The sequence below is a fragment of the Ochotona curzoniae genome, unplaced genomic scaffold (genome assembly GCF_017591425.1).
Source record: "Ochotona curzoniae isolate NIBS_2020 unplaced genomic scaffold, NIBS_Ocur_1.0 contig_523, whole genome shotgun sequence".
NCBI classification, from domain to species: domain Eukaryota; kingdom Metazoa; phylum Chordata; class Mammalia; order Lagomorpha; family Ochotonidae; genus Ochotona; species Ochotona curzoniae.
Window position 1 is genome coordinate 11,467,997 of NW_024466459.1, and position 16,556 is coordinate 11,484,552.

The 16,556-nt window shown below is 61.6% G+C and overlaps 1 protein-coding gene across 3 annotated transcripts in view; it reads left to right on the forward strand.

The window, feature by feature from the left end:
- Window positions 1-14,184, forward strand: part of TIMP2 (TIMP metallopeptidase inhibitor 2) — a 33,431-nt gene extending 19,247 nt beyond the window's left edge. Inside the window, exons 2-5 of one of the 3 annotated variants that reach the window (XM_040989834.1) lie at window positions 8,248-8,348; window positions 9,076-9,184; window positions 12,615-12,739; window positions 13,621-14,184. In XM_040989834.1, coding sequence (XP_040845768.1) covers window positions 8,248-8,348; window positions 9,076-9,184; window positions 12,615-12,739; window positions 13,621-13,818 — 533 coding nt within the window. In that variant the 3' untranslated portion in view covers window positions 13,819-14,184. Of the gene's footprint in view, window positions 1-8,247; window positions 8,349-8,474; window positions 8,746-9,075; window positions 9,185-12,614; window positions 12,740-13,620 lie in introns of those variants that run through there. The other 2 variants (XM_040989835.1, XM_040989836.1) reach the window with 2 other exon arrangements.
- The last annotated feature ends 2,372 nt before the right edge of the window (window positions 14,185-16,556 follow it).

Below are 16,556 nucleotides of genomic sequence, written 5' to 3' on the forward strand. Positions count from 1 at the left end.
CCCCTATGGGATTCTGGCACCACAGCACAGGCCCAGAGAAAGTGCTTTTGGAAGCATCGGGGAGCATGCTGGGCTTCCACCATGGTCCCTTTAATCCCTTGGAAAGTTTGGACCTCTGCCTGTGGCATCTCTCCTGGATAAACACGTGCACCGTCTAGCTGCTGCACTGAGCAGTGCCCACGAGAGCCGTGGGACCGGCACTCTGGGGCACCATGCGTAATTAGTGCATGCAGCACCGTGGCTGGTAAGTCCACGGCCTGGCGCACCTGGCTGGATGCAGACCTCAGCGTCCCACCGGGCAGTGCACCCTCCACTTTCATCCGCAGCCTCAGCGAGCAGCCTCCCACCCTCATCTGGGCCTCGGTGGCACCTGCGGCTTTCCCGTGGTTGGGGAGATGAATGGGGCCGCCTCCTAGCACCTGTTCCCAGAATGCTGTGGGTTAGGGCTGCCCTGCCATCTCATGGCGTGGCTGTGGGTGAGCAGCGCGTGTACCACGTGGTGGAGAGCTCTGTCTCCAGGTCCAGCTGCCTGCTGAGGCACGCCCTGGCTCTATCTCCAGGCCCAGCTGCCTGCTGAGGCACGCCCTGGCTCTGTCTCCAGGCCCAGCTGCCTGCTGAGGCACGCTCTGGCTCTGTCTCCAGGTCCAGCTGCCGGCTGAGGCACGCCCTGGGAGGCAGCAGGTGACGACGGCTCGTGTCCTTGGCTCCCTGCCACCCACAGGGGAGACCTGGATGGAGCTCCCAGCTCCTGGCTGGTGCCCAGCCCAGCCCTGGCAGCTGGCGGGCTTTTGTGCAGTAAGCCAGCAGATGTAAACCATTCTCTTGTGCTTCCTCTCTCAGAATCACCAGGTCTAGGGAGCCCTGCTGTTCTTCCCAGGCCAGAAGACCGGGTGTGGCGCTGTCATGTCCCCTGCACCTGCCTGGTGCCTCGCTAGAGCTGCAGCATGGCCTTTGCTTAGGGGGCCTTGAGTGTTTGTGGGGTCTCTGGGGTTAGAGCTGGGGCTGTGGCAGGATGCGTGGTGTGTGGCTGGTCACAGTGCCCGTTTTCAGCGGGGCCTCTGTTGTTGCATGGCTGGTCACGGTTCCCATTTTCAGCGGGGCCTCTGTTGTTGCGTGGCTGGTCACGGTTCCCGTTTTCAGCGGGGCCTCTGTTGCGTGGCTGGTCACGGTTCCCGTTTTCAGCGGGGCCTCTGTGGCTGTGTGGTGCAGGCAAGGTAGGTTTGCCCTTGGTCACCCGTGAGCCGCACCCCGGTGGAGGCTGTCTCTCCCCTGTTGGGGTTGCACCTACATAGCCCCTGGCAACCAGGCCAGGCCCCCAGCACCTCCCTCTCCCCGAGGAAGCCGAAGTGGGGCGGACCAGCTGCTTGCCCAGGCCGACAGTGCGAGCGATGGCACTGCTCCCAGGACCCCACTTCCCTATAGGTAGATGCAGGTGACTCCTTTGTCAGGTGTCATGGGGACCTTCTGGCCCCAGAAGCCCGAGGGGCTCGGCTAGCTGTGCCTCCGTTTCTCTGCTCCCAGCCGGACCGCTGCCCTGCCTACCCCTTAGCCTCCCTTCCAGGCACCTCGCAGCTGTTTCCAGGAGACCAAAAACCCCACCCATGGTTGTAACACAGGCTCTGTGCCTGACCCACTGAGCTCCTCCTAAGCTGGCTGAGCTCACTTGTGCCCAGACTCTGGCATGTCTCTGTCACCATCCTCATGCTGGGCACGAGGGCACAGAGGCAGGCACACTTCCCAGGCCTGCCAGCACCTGCCTGGTCTCCCTCTGCCCATTCTGAAGGACAGGCCCCACAGCTGGGGGCTTGGGGTCCAGCCTGGATTCGTGCTGCACCCTCACCCATACAGCAGCAGGTGGTACCACCTGGCAGGGCAGGCAGCCCTTGGAGATTGGCCCAGGCGCTATGGGTGGAGGCAGGGAGGACCCTGACTCTCGGTGGCTGTCAAGCCTGCCAGTCCTGCGGACAGAGCCCTGTGCCTACCTGCCTCCATGCTGCCTCTCTGCTCTGTGGGTCCGCGGGGTTGGGGAGCCTCCGTGGCTGAGCTGATGGTGCACAGATCACCTTGTTCGTTCAGAAAGTTTGTGGGGGGCAGGGAAGGGGACATGGTGTCCGCTGTGCGCACTGCCGGGGTCAGCTTTGACAGCCAGCGTGGGGAAGGCCTGCCACGGCTGTCTGGCAGGTGCATCGCAGGTACAGCTACCAGCGGGCTGCTATTGGTGCAGATATGGCCCCCCTGCTCTGGGGTTTGGCCACCGCGTCATCCCTCTTCCAGCTCTGAGCTGGCCAGTGTGCCCGTGCGTGCCTGCAGGACCTTGGAGGCAGCACAGGACTCAGAGCCCACCAGAGCCCCTGGCTTCCACCACGCTGTTTGTGTCACCCAGAGAAGTAAGTGGCTGGTTTGGCTCAGCCATGAGGGTCCCAGGGCTCTGGCCGTCCCTGCTGGCCAGGCCTGAAGCAAGGGCTACGCAGCCCACAGCCCCTCCAGGCTCCCTCCACCTTGCGCCTGGCTCTTGCCACAGCCAGGCCTGGGGCTCAGGGGGCTGCGCTTGGCTCCTCGTGGGGTCTTGGCGGGGAAAGTGCAGCGCCCGCAGTTCCTTCCACAAAGCCGCACTGTTCTGGCCAAGCCTTCCCCAGAGCCCTGGGCATTTTTTGCAAATGAGTCAGCAGCACGTGAGAGGGGAGGGCCCAGCCTGAGGCCCTGATGGGAAGGCAGGAGGAAAAAGGGGGGACAGGGGTCGTCTGGGGCTGCATGGGAGGGTGGGGTGCAGTGAGGGAGGCAGAGGGTACTGCACTCCGAGGCGAGGAACAGGAAATGGGGATGGGAGGGCGGTCTCCATGGAGACAGGCACCCAGTGGCCACAGCTCACGTGGATGCACTGGGATCCAGGGCTCTGCTAGGCAGGCACGGCACGGGTGCCAGGCTCGTGGTGGTGGTGGGGGTTGGCTGTGTCCCCTCATCTTGCTGTGTGCCCTGTCCCCTTCTTAACCCTGCTCCCCCAGCCTCAAATAACCTGCCCTGAGCTGGGTGCCTCTTTCCCGACCCGTCCTCCTCCGGCCTGAGCCCCAAGTTGGCCGCTCCCCAACAGATACCGCCCTTCCCGCCACAGTGAGTTCCCCCACACCCGTAAGGCAGTGGCTGACTTCTGGGGTAAGGGGAGCTTTAGAGGACCCCCAGAGAGGGCGTGGTGGGAGAGAGAGGCAAGCCAGGTCCCCGCCCACCACTGCAGGGCTGTTTTTAATTACCCCGCTACAGCCCCCATTTTCCCTTCATTTCCCTAAAAGGAGCGAACTTGGGAGATTGCTCCACGGCTGAGCGAGAGGGGCTGGCGTGGAGGGGCTGGGCAGCCTGGGACGCCTGAGCTGACAAGTGGGGCTGGTCCCCTGCACTGATGCCGTCACCTCAAGGGGGGCTCCCGGTGGTCTTCCCTGTCCCCTGGGAGCCCAGGTGGTCAGTTACCTGCGACAACTGAGGCCCCATAGACCAGGGCTGGAGGAGCATCCCTCTACCCTGGCCGTCACAAGGCACACACGAGGGGCTCTGTGGACCCATGTCCCTGGCTGCTGTGGGCAAGTGAATGGGCCACCCCTCCCCTTCCAGAGGGTTTTGTGGGTGGCTGGGGTAGAGACACCCCAGGTCCATTGGCCAGAAAAGCTGGTGCTATGACCAGGTCAGAATTCAAAGGTCAGCTGACCTTGGCTGAGTCGTCCTTGTGGCCCACGGCAGAAGCAGGATGCAGTCATGGGTGTCGCTGGCTGTCACGTGAGGGTGGGGCGGCAGGATTCCTGGTGCTCCCCAGATCTACAGACACGGGACCTTGTGTTTCTGAGCGGGCCGGGGCATCCAGCACAGCTCAGAGTCTGCAAGTTCGTCCCTGGCAGAAAGTAGAGAAAAAACTGGCTCTGAATCCCCTGGGACGTCTGCTGTGTGACCTGCCAGGGGCCAGGACAGGTGTGTACAGCTACAGCTGTGGTATTGCACGTACGTGTGTGTGCACGCATCTGGGAGCTGCCAGGCCCCCTGCGGAGCTGGTACGTGTGACCCTCCACGCGGCAGCTGCTGCTGGGTGCCTTCCGCACGTTCCTCTGGGGTGGCCCTGGGGGCCACAGTCTGAGTGCCCAATGGGAGCTGTTCCGGTCAGCTCGGGGCAGCCAGGCCTGTGTGTGGGAGCTGGGAGCGGGGTTTAGTCACGGGGGATCTGCTGCCAACACAGTGTGTGGGGGCTGCGCTCTGAGCAGGGACCCCGTTTCTAGCAGCCCCTTCCTGGGCGCCTCGCTGCACGCAGTCCTGGGCAGCTGTGGCCAGTCTGGCCTCTTCTGCCTCCCCCAGGCAGCCACATGCAGCACAGCCCAACTTCTGGCTCGCCCTCTGCCACCACTGTTTTTTCCACTGCCCCCTGCCCCCCACCTCCCAGCCCGTCCTGGTCCCGTTCTGGCTGAGCCGACTCTGGCTGTTTGTGCAGGGGCCCTGGCCGGGGGGGAAGTGACTTCACGTGGCCCTGGGCCGAGGGGTGCGGCAGGGCCCTGTGGTTGCGTGTGCTTTGAATGTGGTCCACGGCTGCGCCTTCCAGTAGCCAGCGTCTGCAGTGGGTCACCCTTGATCTCAAACCCAGATGGTGTGTGAACAGAGGAAAGGAAGAAAAACAGCACTAGGTCTGCCTAGGGAGAGGCCGGGGGTACAGAGCCGGCTCTCCGTCAAGGCCCTGGGGCGCGGTCAGCCCTCTGAGCTGGGCCTTTTCAGCAAACAGGTGTGGACTCCTTGGCTTTACCCCCACCGCCACCAAATTCTTTGGGTTCTTTGCGTCCATCCCTCTTCCCTGGGGTGGGCCTCCGGGTCCACCAGGAGGGTCTGGGGGTTGCTTCAGGGGAACCCTCTGCCTTGTCCTGCCTGCCCATTGCTTGCCCTCCCCATGCCCTGCCCTGCCCTCCCACCTATGGCCTGCCCTCCCCCTTCCCTGTCCTCCCACCTGTGGTCTGCCTTCCCACCCATGGCCTGCCCTCTGCCTGCCCTGCCCTCCCACCCATGGCCTGCCATGCCCCTGCCCGTGCCCTCCGCCCGTGGCCTGCCCTCGCCTGCCCCCTGCCTGGAAGAACAGGTCACCCTGCAAGGCCAGCTGTCACAGGAGCCTCTCCCAGGCAGGACCTCCGGGAGCAGGTGCAGGGGTGTCTGTGAGGACAGAGCTGTGCCCCTCCAGGCCCACAGAGGGGTGCTGCCGGCTGCCGCTTTGCCTCCCCCACATCCCGCTTCCTCTCTCCTGTTGCAAATTCAGGGAGGAGGTTCTCACCCGGGATGGAAAGAAATCCGGAAGAATCTGAGTCCGAGGCCCAGGGCTGGGGCAGCACAGTTGGAAATGAGGGCTCCCTGCGCCCCCCTTCTCCCTGCAAGCATCTGGCCAGCTTCCTTCCACATCATAAAACTTACTTGTTTATTTGGCCAGTTAGGGAATCTTCCATCCTCAGATGGCCACAGCTGCCACTGCTGGGGCAGGCCGAAGCCAGGTGCCTCGTCTGGATCTCCCACCTGGGCACAGGGACTGCCCGTCCCGGTTGGGGAGCTGAGTTGGAAGCGGAGGAGCTGGTCCACTAAGCAGTGCCCACTTGGGATTCTGGCAGAGGGCAGCTTTACCCACACTGCTTCGGTGCTGGTTGCAGTGCCAGTTAATGGAGTTACTTTTGTTTTTCAATTTTTGTTTATGGGAGAGAGAAGCGGATAAAGAGAGCCCCCTGGCCTGGTTTACCCTTGGCTGCCTGGAACCCGGGCCGGGTGCAACCCAGGTCTGCCGTGTGGGGTCAGGGACCCCGGTATCTAATATGAACCGCTGCTCCCCAGGGTCTGTCAGCAGGGGGCTGACATGGCACCAAGCCAGGGGCCTAATGTGCAATGCTCACATGCCCTTAGCTTCCAGTCTTGACCCTTGACTAACCAGACTGTTTGGAAGGCAGGATTACAGAGAGGGAGAGATGCAGCTCTCCCATTGGCTGGTTCACACCCCCCCCAAAGGCTTCAGTGATCCTAGCTGGCCCAGCCTGAAGCCAGGAGCCAGGAGTTGCTTCAGGGTCTCCCAAGCGCTTGGGCTGCTCTGCGGCTTCCCCGGTGTTTAGTGGGGGGCTGGATGGGATGTGCAGCAGTGGTGGCATCGCAGGCGGTATAACCCACTGAGCCACAACCCTGACCCAGCCAGGTACTACTTTTCCAACCATTCAAAAGAGGAAAGTTTTCAGGCCCAGCATGGTAGCCTAGTGGCTAAAATCCTCGCCTGGCACACGCTGGGATCCCATATGGGCACCGGTTCTAATCCCAGCCTCCTTGCTTCCCATCCAGCTCCCTGCCTGTGGCCTGGGAAAGCAGTCGAGGACGGCCCAGGGCCTTGGGACCCTGCACCCACGTGGGAGAGCTGGGAGAGGCTCCTGGCTCCTGGTTTCAGATCAGATCAGCTCCGGCCACTGTGGCCGCTTGGGGAGTGAATCAGCAGACGGATCTTCTTCTCTGTCTCTCCTCCTCTCTGTATATCTGACTTTCCAATAAAATAAGTTAAAAAATGAAAAGGAAAGGTGACCCTGGGAAGTCAGTCTGGGCTGCTGCGGGTGGGGGAGGGCGTCTGTACGATGCGCTCACCAAGGAGTAGGCACGTGGCCCACGGCACCCCCAGCTGCCCTGCACTGCGCCTTCGTTCCATCGTCCTGAATAGAACACGCCGTGTATCGGGCACCGTGCGGCGTGAGCCCTGATCACCCCGGCCCTCGGCCCCGAGGCTGCCTCTGTTCTGAGCTGGCCGCGGGCTCTGTCCCTTCACCACCTTGGCAAAGGGAGGTGTCTAACCTGCCCGGGGACCCTCAGGGCGTTCGGGGTGAGGGCGGCCATGCATGTCCCTTGGATTTGCTTTCTGGTCCCTGAAGTGTAGAATCTAATGGCAAACTTCGGGTCATGGCTCCTTCTAAAACTTGTTTCCCAGGAGCTCTGTCGGCTTCTTTTGGGGTTGCTGTCCTGGCTACAGGAAGAAGACGTTCATGGCAGGATTAATCCGGAGATGGGGGTGGTTGGGGACCTGCTCTGTGGGCGCAAAGCCCTTGATTCTTGAGGTTAGGGGGCACCAACCCCAGAAACATCCCTGCGCCACCCACATGCGGGATAAGGACTGGAAGCTTGGGCCACTCATGTTTCAGCTCAACAGAGGAAGGGAGTGGGCCTGGGCTCTGCTGGGGACTGCGGGTGCGTGGGACCCGGGCCTGGGCTCTGCTGGGGACTGCGGGCGAGTGGGACCCGGGCCTGGGCTCTGCTGGGGACTGCGGGCGCGTGGGACCCGGGCCTGGGCTCTGCTGGGGACTGCGGGCGCGTGGGACCCGGGCCTGGGCTCAGCCGGGGGCTGCGGGCAAGGCTGGAGTCTAGGTGAGGGAGGAAGTGCCCTGGCATGGTTTGCTGCATATCTGAGCTGGGTGCCGGCGGGCAAGGAGAGAAGCTCCTTGGCACCTGGCACTGCCTGCTCCTCTCCACGCCCACGGGACACTTGCTTGTGACCCAGTGCCTCCAGAATGTTGCAGAACAAAGCTTTTTAAAAGCCATTAAGACAGGCCATGCCACTAGCCCGACCCAGGGGGAGGGCCCGGCCTGAGTAACAGCATGAAGCGCTGACCCTGCACTGTCAGGGCCCCAGGGGTGGCACACGCGGCCGGTGTAATTGCCAGTAGAAAGCTTATTGCAGATCTTTCGTCACCTGCTTGTCTCTGCTGCTGTGGGCTCCTTCACTGGCGTCTGTCCTTCCATTCCTCTGGCTACAGCTGCGACGCGGTGCGTGTCGTAGGTCCACCTGTGCCCCATCAGTCCAGGCTCCATCCCTGTCGTGCGCCTGGTACTGAGAGGCACTGCTGTGAAAAGTCACATGTGGGGTGCCTGAGGACAAGGAGCCCGGGCCTTGAGGAAGCCCCTCTGCCTGCAGTCTGCAGAGCCTGTTTGCCGAGAGGCCTGGGGTCAGGGGGCTCCCTGACCTGGTGAGCAGGTGGCGGCCCACTCGCTTGGGTGGAGCCCTGTGCTCTAGCTGCCGGCCCCACACTGTGGCTGGTCAGCACACGAGCCAGGTCTGGGGACCCCCGGGGCCGAGTCCCTCCCATGGGAGGATCTTGGTCAGGCCCTGTCTGGGTGGGGTCATGGTGCCCATCCAGCTCCTCCTGCAGGCCTGAACGCCCCGCCGCCGCCCTGGGGCCGGGAGGATCTTTCCAGAAGTGTCTCCACTGCATGTCTTCTGTGTTGTAGTGATCAGGGCCAAAGCGGTCAGCGAGAAGGAGGTGGACTCTGGGAATGACATCTACGGCAATCCCATCAAGAGGATCCAGTATGAGATCAAGCAGATCAAGGTGAGCCCATGTCCGGCTGGGGCGGCGTGCCGGGGGCTGCCCCGCGGGGCAGTGGCTGATGAAACTGGCCGCAGGACCAGCCCAGCCCGGGGCAGCGGGCGGCTCCTACCGCGGAGCAGTCGTGGCACGGTGTTAAGTCAGGAGGGGTGGACCGTGGAAGGCCCTGTCCCCTTGGGGAGACGGGAAACAGGAAGTAGAGGGCTGTGCCATGACCTCATCTGGGATTGCCAAAGGGGCAGAGAGGATGTTGTGTGTGGGCGTGGGTGGAGTGGAGCTGCTTGGTCACGGTCACAAACTTACAGATGAACTTGCCCCACCTGGGTGTGCTCGTGGAGACTCTGGGAAAACAGGACTAAGAGGCCCCTCCCAGGGCTCCCTTAAGGGAAGGAAGCCCTCTGTAGGCCACTCGGAGCCCCTTTCCGCAGGGGACGGGATCACGTCCCATCAGGGCTCCTGGGACGGTAGGGGCTTGCCCCTGTGTGGCAGCGGACTCATGGGGAGACACTGGTCCCCAAGTTCAGTAGCAACCCAGAGGTGGATGGTGTGGGGGCATCAGGCAGAACACAGACCCCAGACTCACCCTTAAGGAGTGATGTCGTCTGCTAGCCTGCCGGGCTGGCATGGGCCTGGGTCCTCCTTCCGCTCGGCTGTCTTGGGGTGTTGTGGGTGGGAGTGGCATTGGCCGCTGGGCAGCTGGCCTTCAGCCGTCTTCTCTTTGTTTCTGCAGATGTTCAAGGGGCCTGACAAAGACATCGAGTTCATCTACACGGCCCCCTCCTCGGCCGTGTGCGGCGTGTCGCTGGACATGGGCGGCAAGAAGGAGTACCTCATTGCAGGTGGGTGTGGGCAGCGACTTTCCCCAGGGCCCTGTTGGGGACACATAGCTAGCCTGCAGCCACGGCTTGGCTCCTGGCCCCACTGTGACACCGGGAAGGAAGATGGGGACCTCGCCTGCCCGGGAAACCCATCCACAGGGCTGTGGGTGTTGGCCACCCTCTTAGCGGGCAGCTGCTGCGGCCATGGCTGGGAAGGGGCGCTGTGTGCACACAGTCACGTGGTCATGGTTCCTGGGTTCTCGGGGCTTCCTGGAGTGAAGGTCAGGGCGGGCCTGGGGGCCTCTTGGGAAGCTGTACAGATAAGTCTCTGAAGGAGCTATGCCATTTTTGCATTTCCAGTTTCTATTGTTCTTTCAACAAGAAGAATGTACTCAGATGGAGAGATGGGTGGGGGCCTGAGAGCAAGGACGGAGGTCTAGTGGGGTACCCAGCAGGTGCACCTGGGAGCCAGCCGCCTCCCGTTCCCAGGATGCCCACACTGCCCTCTAGAGGCCTGTGGTCAAACTGCAGCGCCACGGGAACTCAGAGAGGGGCTGGGGGCCCATTTGCAGAGACGCCCTTGCCGCTTGTGGCTCCCTAGAGATTGTAAAATCCCCTGATGGCCAGACTGAACCCCAGAACAATTCAAGTAGACGCTCAGGCTGCAGCCTTCACTCTCCCTCGGGAGTCCAGCATACAGCCAGGGGGCTAAGCCAGTGTCTCTGGGGAACTGTCCCTCTAGGTAGAGGAAGACCTCGCAGAGCTGGCCCCTAGCTGGTCAGCGCATGTCTGGGAGGCCTGGCCCCCAGGCACGTGCGCCCAAGAGCTGGGTAGTGTCCAGCAGTCAGGAGCCATGTTACCAGGGACCCCAAGGTGTGTGGCTCAAGCTGCTGCCTCCGTTACACTTCCCCAGGGAGCCCCAGGATGCCTGAGGTCCCAGGCCTGGGCACGGTAGGGCCATGGACGGGCCCATGCGTGGCCTTTGTCTGGCTTGCTGGGGAGGAGTGTGCCTTGCCAGCAGCAGGGAGACGCCTGTGTCCCGACGGAGTGCCATGACTCCTGAGGGTGGAGAGCCTGGAGACGCGGGCTGCCCGATTCCTGAGGTGGAGAGCCGGGAGACGCGGGCTGCCGGGCCGCTCTCAGGTGGCCGTTTTTGCTCTTGAGGGCACTGAGTGACTGCACCAGAGGGGTACCACGTCCACGCAGACCTCAGGACCGGTTTGCACCGAGAGGGGTTTTACATGCCATGCGTTTCCGTTTCTGCTGTCAGCCAGGAAGACGTGTGAGATTGCTAAACGGCACTTGTAGGCATTTCAGCTGCCCTTCAACAAATCACAGGGACCTTTCGCAGTGTGTGCTCTGTAGGGAATCTGCTTAGCGTGCCATGCCAGGCATCCCGTGTAGGTGACAAACAGCTGGAGTCCTGGCTACTGTAACTGCTGACCCAGCGCCCTGCTGGTGCCCCTGGGAGGGCAACAGATGGTGGTCCACGCGCCAGGGGCCCTCTTACCCACATCGGAGACCCAGAAGAAGCTCCTGGCCCAGTCATTGTGGCCATGGAGGGAGTTGAAATAGCAAATGCAGGACCTGTCTCTCTCTCTCTGCAACTCTGCCTTTCAAATAAATCAATCCTCAAATAGCGACAATAATGACGATGTACTCAGTGCTGCCTAACTACCAATTTCCAGAGATTGCCAGTGCCTGTCCGCCCCCCCAGCTCCTGGCAGTGCCCCCCGTGCCGTGCCCCACCTGTCCCCCCAGCTCCTGGCAGTGCCCCCATGTCTCACCCTCCCACCTGTCCCCCCAGCTCCTGGCAGTGCCCCCTGTGCCATGCCCCACCTGTCCCCCCAGCTCCTGGCAGTGCCCCTCGTGCCTCACCCTCCCACCTGCTGCATGTCCCAGCTCTGGTACCTGCCTAGCTGCTGTCCTGTACTAGGACACTTGACTTGGGTGCACCTGCCAGGGCACAGTGACAGGAGTGTCTGCCTTGCAAGGTTGGGGTGAGGATGAGAACAGGGGCCCCCCGAGATGTTGGGCTCCCTGGTCACAGATGCCTGCTGGCTGAGACCGTCTTATTGATTTGCAAGGCGGAGTTACAGTGAGGGAGGGACAGCTCTGACCCCCTCTCTGCTGGTTCACTCCCCCGATGGCTTCATCGGCTGGAGCCGGGCCAGGCTGAAGCTAGGAACCAGGAGCTCCAGCCAGCTGGGTTTCCCATGTGGTTTGCAGGGACCCAAGCACTTGGGCCAGCCTCCACTGCTTCCCCAGGCGCATTGGTCCAGCTTCCCTTGAAGGCACAGCTGGGTGGGCCAGAAGCAGATGCTGCAGCCCTCCTGGAGCCAGAGCCAGCATGCCAGCCTGCTCAGCCCTCTCCCCACGTGCGGCCCTGGCCCTGTGGCACTGCGTCCAGGAAATGCTGCAGGCTGGGGCGTGGTCGTCTTTCTCAGATCAGGAATAAACATACAAGCATCCTTGGTTACGCATTTTAATTAGTCCTTGTTTTTTCCATCTCCAAACTCAGGCTCTGTTTTTTCTTTTTTTTTAAGCAGGATGTTGTAACAGATGCTTTGGCCTGCGTGTCCAACTGCGTTTTCATCACACACACAATGGACTAGTTTTGTAAAGATTGTTTATCTGAAAGGCAGAGTTACAGAGAGGAGAGGGAGAGAGATGTTCTGTCTGCTCGCTCAGTCTGCAGACAGGCCACCAGCACCCGGGACTAGGCCCGGCTGACACAGGCCACTGCGCCACCCTGCTCTTCCATGCGTGTGCCAGGCAGCGGTGGCTTAACCCATTGTGCCACAGCACTGCTTCCCAAAGTGGGTCCTCTCAGGGCTCCCAGTGGCTGCACCGCTCCTTATCAGGGGGCGCCGAGGGGGTATGCAGTGTGTCACCAGCCCTTCCTGCCTTCCCCTGCCTTCTTGGAAAGCTGGGGCTGGCTATAAGAGGCCCAGCAGGAAACACTGACCAGGGCAGGCACCTGTTCCTGCTGCCGAGGGACTTGGAGTAATTAGTCCTGCCATGCAGGGAGCTGGTTACCGAGGCCTGCAGCCCCCGCCGTTCCTGCTTCGGATCTGCTGCAGAAGCGAAGTGCTTCAGAGAGGCGGCAGAGAGGGGTGTCGGTGCTGGGCCCGTGGTAAGAATGTCCAGCCTGGGCCCAGATTCGAGTCCCCAGGCCCCTGCTTTGGATCCCTTCTGCTGGTGTTCTTGGGAATGCAGCAGGGCTTCGGCCTCCGCCCCGCCTGTGGAAGAGGCCCGGCTGGGAGTCTAGGCCGCTGGCTTGGGTGTAGCCCAGCCTCTCGCTGTTAGGGGCGCCTGGGGCATGAACCGTGGAGCAAAGATGAGTCTCTTGGTTCCAGTCTCACTTCTCAGCAACGAACAAGTGGTCAGGCCCGCAGGCTGGCCGGAGCTCAGGCTCAGCGCCTTGAGCCGCGATACGCTCTGTCCGCAGGCAAAGCCGAGGGTGACGGCAAGATGCACGTCACGCTGTGTGACTTCATCGTGCCCTGGGACTCGCTGAGCACGACGCAGAAGAAGAGCCTGAACCACAGGTACCAGATGGGCTGCGAGTGCAAGGTGAGTGGACGCCGACTGCCGGGACTCTGCCTCGGCCCCGCCAGCTTCGCTTCTGCTCCCTGATGCTGCCGGCCCCTCTCCAGGGAGCCTGTGGTCCCCAGATTGTCCTGAGTGCACGTCTACCGAGGAACGCAGGGAAAGTGTTCAGAGCTGCTCATGCAGCCCAGAAGCTTCTAGAAGCCTTCAAGGAAGGGAAATTCTGAGAGCAAGGGACATTGGTCTCATGGCCTCGTGACAGCCACCTAGGCGTTGTGCTGTCCACAACATTCTAGAAGTTTCCAAGCATGGGTCCACGTAACTGCCGCACAGCACCACGGGAGGGGCCGCAGGGTCGGGTGTCCTTTCCCAGCCTGAGTCCCCTGGAAGGTCACCCGCAGCAGCAGTGGCCGCAGTGGCCGCGACCAGCCCCTTTGCATGACCCTGCCACGCTCTCCCCATTGCCAAGATAGCACCGCCACTCACCTTGGAGCCTGCGCTGCAGGATGAGCTGGGGCTCTGCCTGGGAGGGGCACTGCGGTTGCACACTGGCACAGCAGGTGAAGCCCCCCACTCCCTGCTGATGTGCCTGCTAGGCAGTAGGCGATGGTTCAGGTGCCAGGGCCTCCTCCCAGCTGAGGGAGACCTGGCTTCAGGCTGGCCTGGCGCTGGCTGTCATGGAGGCGTGGTTATCTGTGCAGCTGCCTGCCTTCCTCTGTCACTCTGCTTTTCAAATAAGTAAACCAATCTGAGGAAGAAAGCAAAACTGTGTCTAGTGGGGCCCAGGCGGCCTACCGTGAGTGCTGGGAGGTTGGCTCAGAGCAGGTGCGGGAGGTGAGGCGGGGAGGGTCCAGCGGGGGGATGCAGGCCGTCCGACTAAGGCCGCCCGCCGGTGTCCCCCGCAGATCACGCGCTGCCCCATGACCCCGTGCTACATCTCCTCGCCGGACGAGTGCCTCTGGATGGACTGGGTCACGGAGAAGAACATTAACGGGCACCAGGCCAAGTTCTTCGCTTGCATCAAGAGGAGCGACGGCTCCTGTGCGTGGTACCGCGGGGCGGCGCCCCCCAAGCAGGAGTTCCTGGATATCGAGGACCCGTAGGCCGCCGCCGCCACCAGCACCCCACGGCCAAGGGCGAAACCACCAAGGGTGCAGCTCAATACCCCTTCCTGGAAACAGCATGAATAAAACTGTCACCCACGCGGGCCCACATCAGCGTGCTTCTGCCCCCACCCCGCTCCTTGCCACGTGCCTGAGCCTCTGGAGGCACGGCTGGGTGCTCCTCCCACCTGCCCGACTGCCCGCCCGGCCTGCTGGCTCCGGGCGCAGGCAGGGGGCAGTCATGGACTCCCGGAGTTTCCCCCGCCCAGGCCCACGCCAAGCAGGTGGCGCTTTGGGGCGTCTTCCCAGCCTGGAAGCACACTTGTTGCGGAAACGTCCGAGGGCCTCTGTGAGACTGGTAGCAGGCCTACCGGGTCCCTCGTCCTCTGCAGCAGCCGGCCCTCTGACCCAGGGAGCCCCTGCCCCCTGCGCGTCACCCCATTACCCTAGTGTCTTCCTGACTCCTCGGCACCTGTGGCCGCCCCGGTTTTGGGGGCGGCCCTGCAGCCGTGGTTAATCCTATGAGTTCACAGGTCCTGGGTTTGTCGTGGAAGTAGATGCCCTTTCAAACCACATGCAGCGTCAGCCAGATCCTCCTGTTCCTGTCCTCTCGGTTCCCACAGCCGGCATCTGGGAGGCCCCGGGCTTGCTTGTGGCTGGCTCCAGGGGCTGGCTGTGCCCGCACAGCTGCAGTAGAGCGGGGGTATCGTGTGCGGGTCTCTGCAGGCGGGTCATGTCCCACATGGGGAGGGGAGCCTGGTGGCGGGGACACCGAGGCCTGACTTACGTGACGCTTCTGTGGGGATGAGCTCTCTGTGCCTGTGTAAGCCGCTCACGGGGATGCCGCCTCTGGCTCTGTTCCTGGCATTGCCAAGATGACGTAGTTTGAGTACATCTGCGGGGGACTGACTTGCTTTCTGGTGCCAAGAACGGGGGTTAACACAGCAGAGCATGCTCAGTGACAGGAAGGTCCGTCTTTTCCCCTCCCACCCACGTTGTAGAGAAAGTGTCCCAAGGACACGGGTGTGCTCAGAGTGGCCATGCCCACGCACACACGTACGTGCAGATCATGAGCCCGAAGCCTGGCAGCCTGCGTGTGGCCCGTCCACCGATGCTTTCCAAGTTGCCATCTTCCTGGCTGTCCCATTCTGCAGTGACCCCACCCTTGGGCCAGCTCAGCACAGTTCGGGAGGACTCCCCTGTCCAAGGCCGACTGGAAGGCCCCCGGCTCCAGCCCTACCCGAAGGTGTGTCTGTCTGCGTAGGGTCTCAGTGGACCACTCGCTGGGATTCCTATGTGGGTCGCACAGCCACCCTGTCTTCTTCGTGTATGGTGACATCCCGTGTGGCCTGGGTCCCTGCTTCTGCCGAGTTGGGGTTGGTTTCTGGCGTCCGTGCTGCTCCCTGCCGTCTCGTCGCCCTGGGTTAGGTGTTCGCCTTTGCACTTTCAAAGGAGCAGGGCGTGGCGCTGGAGCTGGTCTGGGCCGGCAGGTCCTGCTTTCTGTAATTCCCTCTCCCGCCTCCCTCCCCACCACTGTCTCTGGTTCCAATTATTTCAAAGTAAAGCTTTGGAGAAGTTGGCTTTCAAAGATGGCCTTGATGTCCGATCCATGCACATTGAGCTTCTGACCATGCTGAATGCTGAGCAGACCAAAAACAGCCAGAAAGCTCAGCAGGGGGAAGCAGCCGCGGCAGCCCGACCCATGCTGCGTGACTTGGTGGCGGCCACGCTGCCCGTGTACCTGTTGCTGCAGCTGGATCTCCATCTGGCGCTGTTTAATTTAAATGTTATGTCCTAAGCACTGCTCCGTTCCCATCACGCAGACAACATGTTTAAAATGAAGTTTACATTGTAGCTACGTTCAGCTCTTTGCTCGATAAGTATTAAGACCTCTGGGACTTGCTGCCGTAATTTAAAGTGATGTTGGTGTTGGGGAGCAGTGGGTTGAGGCTGGAATACCAAGTGCTGGGAATGCGTGCACGAGCCGACTCTGCATGTCTCTGCCGCTTTGTATCATTCTGTGATCGCTCAGTCAATGGATAATAAACAATGTTATCAGAGAACGCTGGCTCTCTGTGTGGCTGTATCTGGCCCCAGGCTGGGGGAGAAGCACCAGCAGAGGGACCCCTCCCGGAAGAGGCCAGCATGGGGTGCAGATGCGAATGTGGCTTCCTTCAGTGGGCACAGGTGGCACTGTTGGTTTGGACCCCCTTGGGTCATTCAGCTTTAAAGATCTATTTATCTGAAATCTGGAGTCAGAGAGCTCTTCCACCCACTGCTTCATTTCCCAAGTGGCTGGGCCAGGCAGAAGCCATGTGGGTGCTAGGGCCTAAGTGCCTGGTGCCAACTTGTGCAGTTTTCCCGGGAGCTTCAGAAGTGGAGGAGTCAGGATTGAAGCAGCACCTCCACGGGATGCCGGCGTTGCAGGTGTATGCCAGAACCAGGCCCCAGGCTCCACTTTTATGAAGGGGGTTTTAACACACAGGGTAAGCGGCCGCGTTCACTCTCCTGGCACAGCCCCACCCCTCCATCCTGACCATGGCAGGAAAAACTGCATGCATGTTTCATCTGTAAGTATTTTAGCACACGTGTCTAAAGAGTAAGAACTATTTTTAAGAACACTTTTTTTTTTTAATGGCAAAGTTGGATATACAGAAGAGGAGACACAGATCTTTTGTCCACTGGTTCAGTCCCCAAGTGGCCATAACAGCTGGAGCTGAGCCAAACCAAAGCCTGGA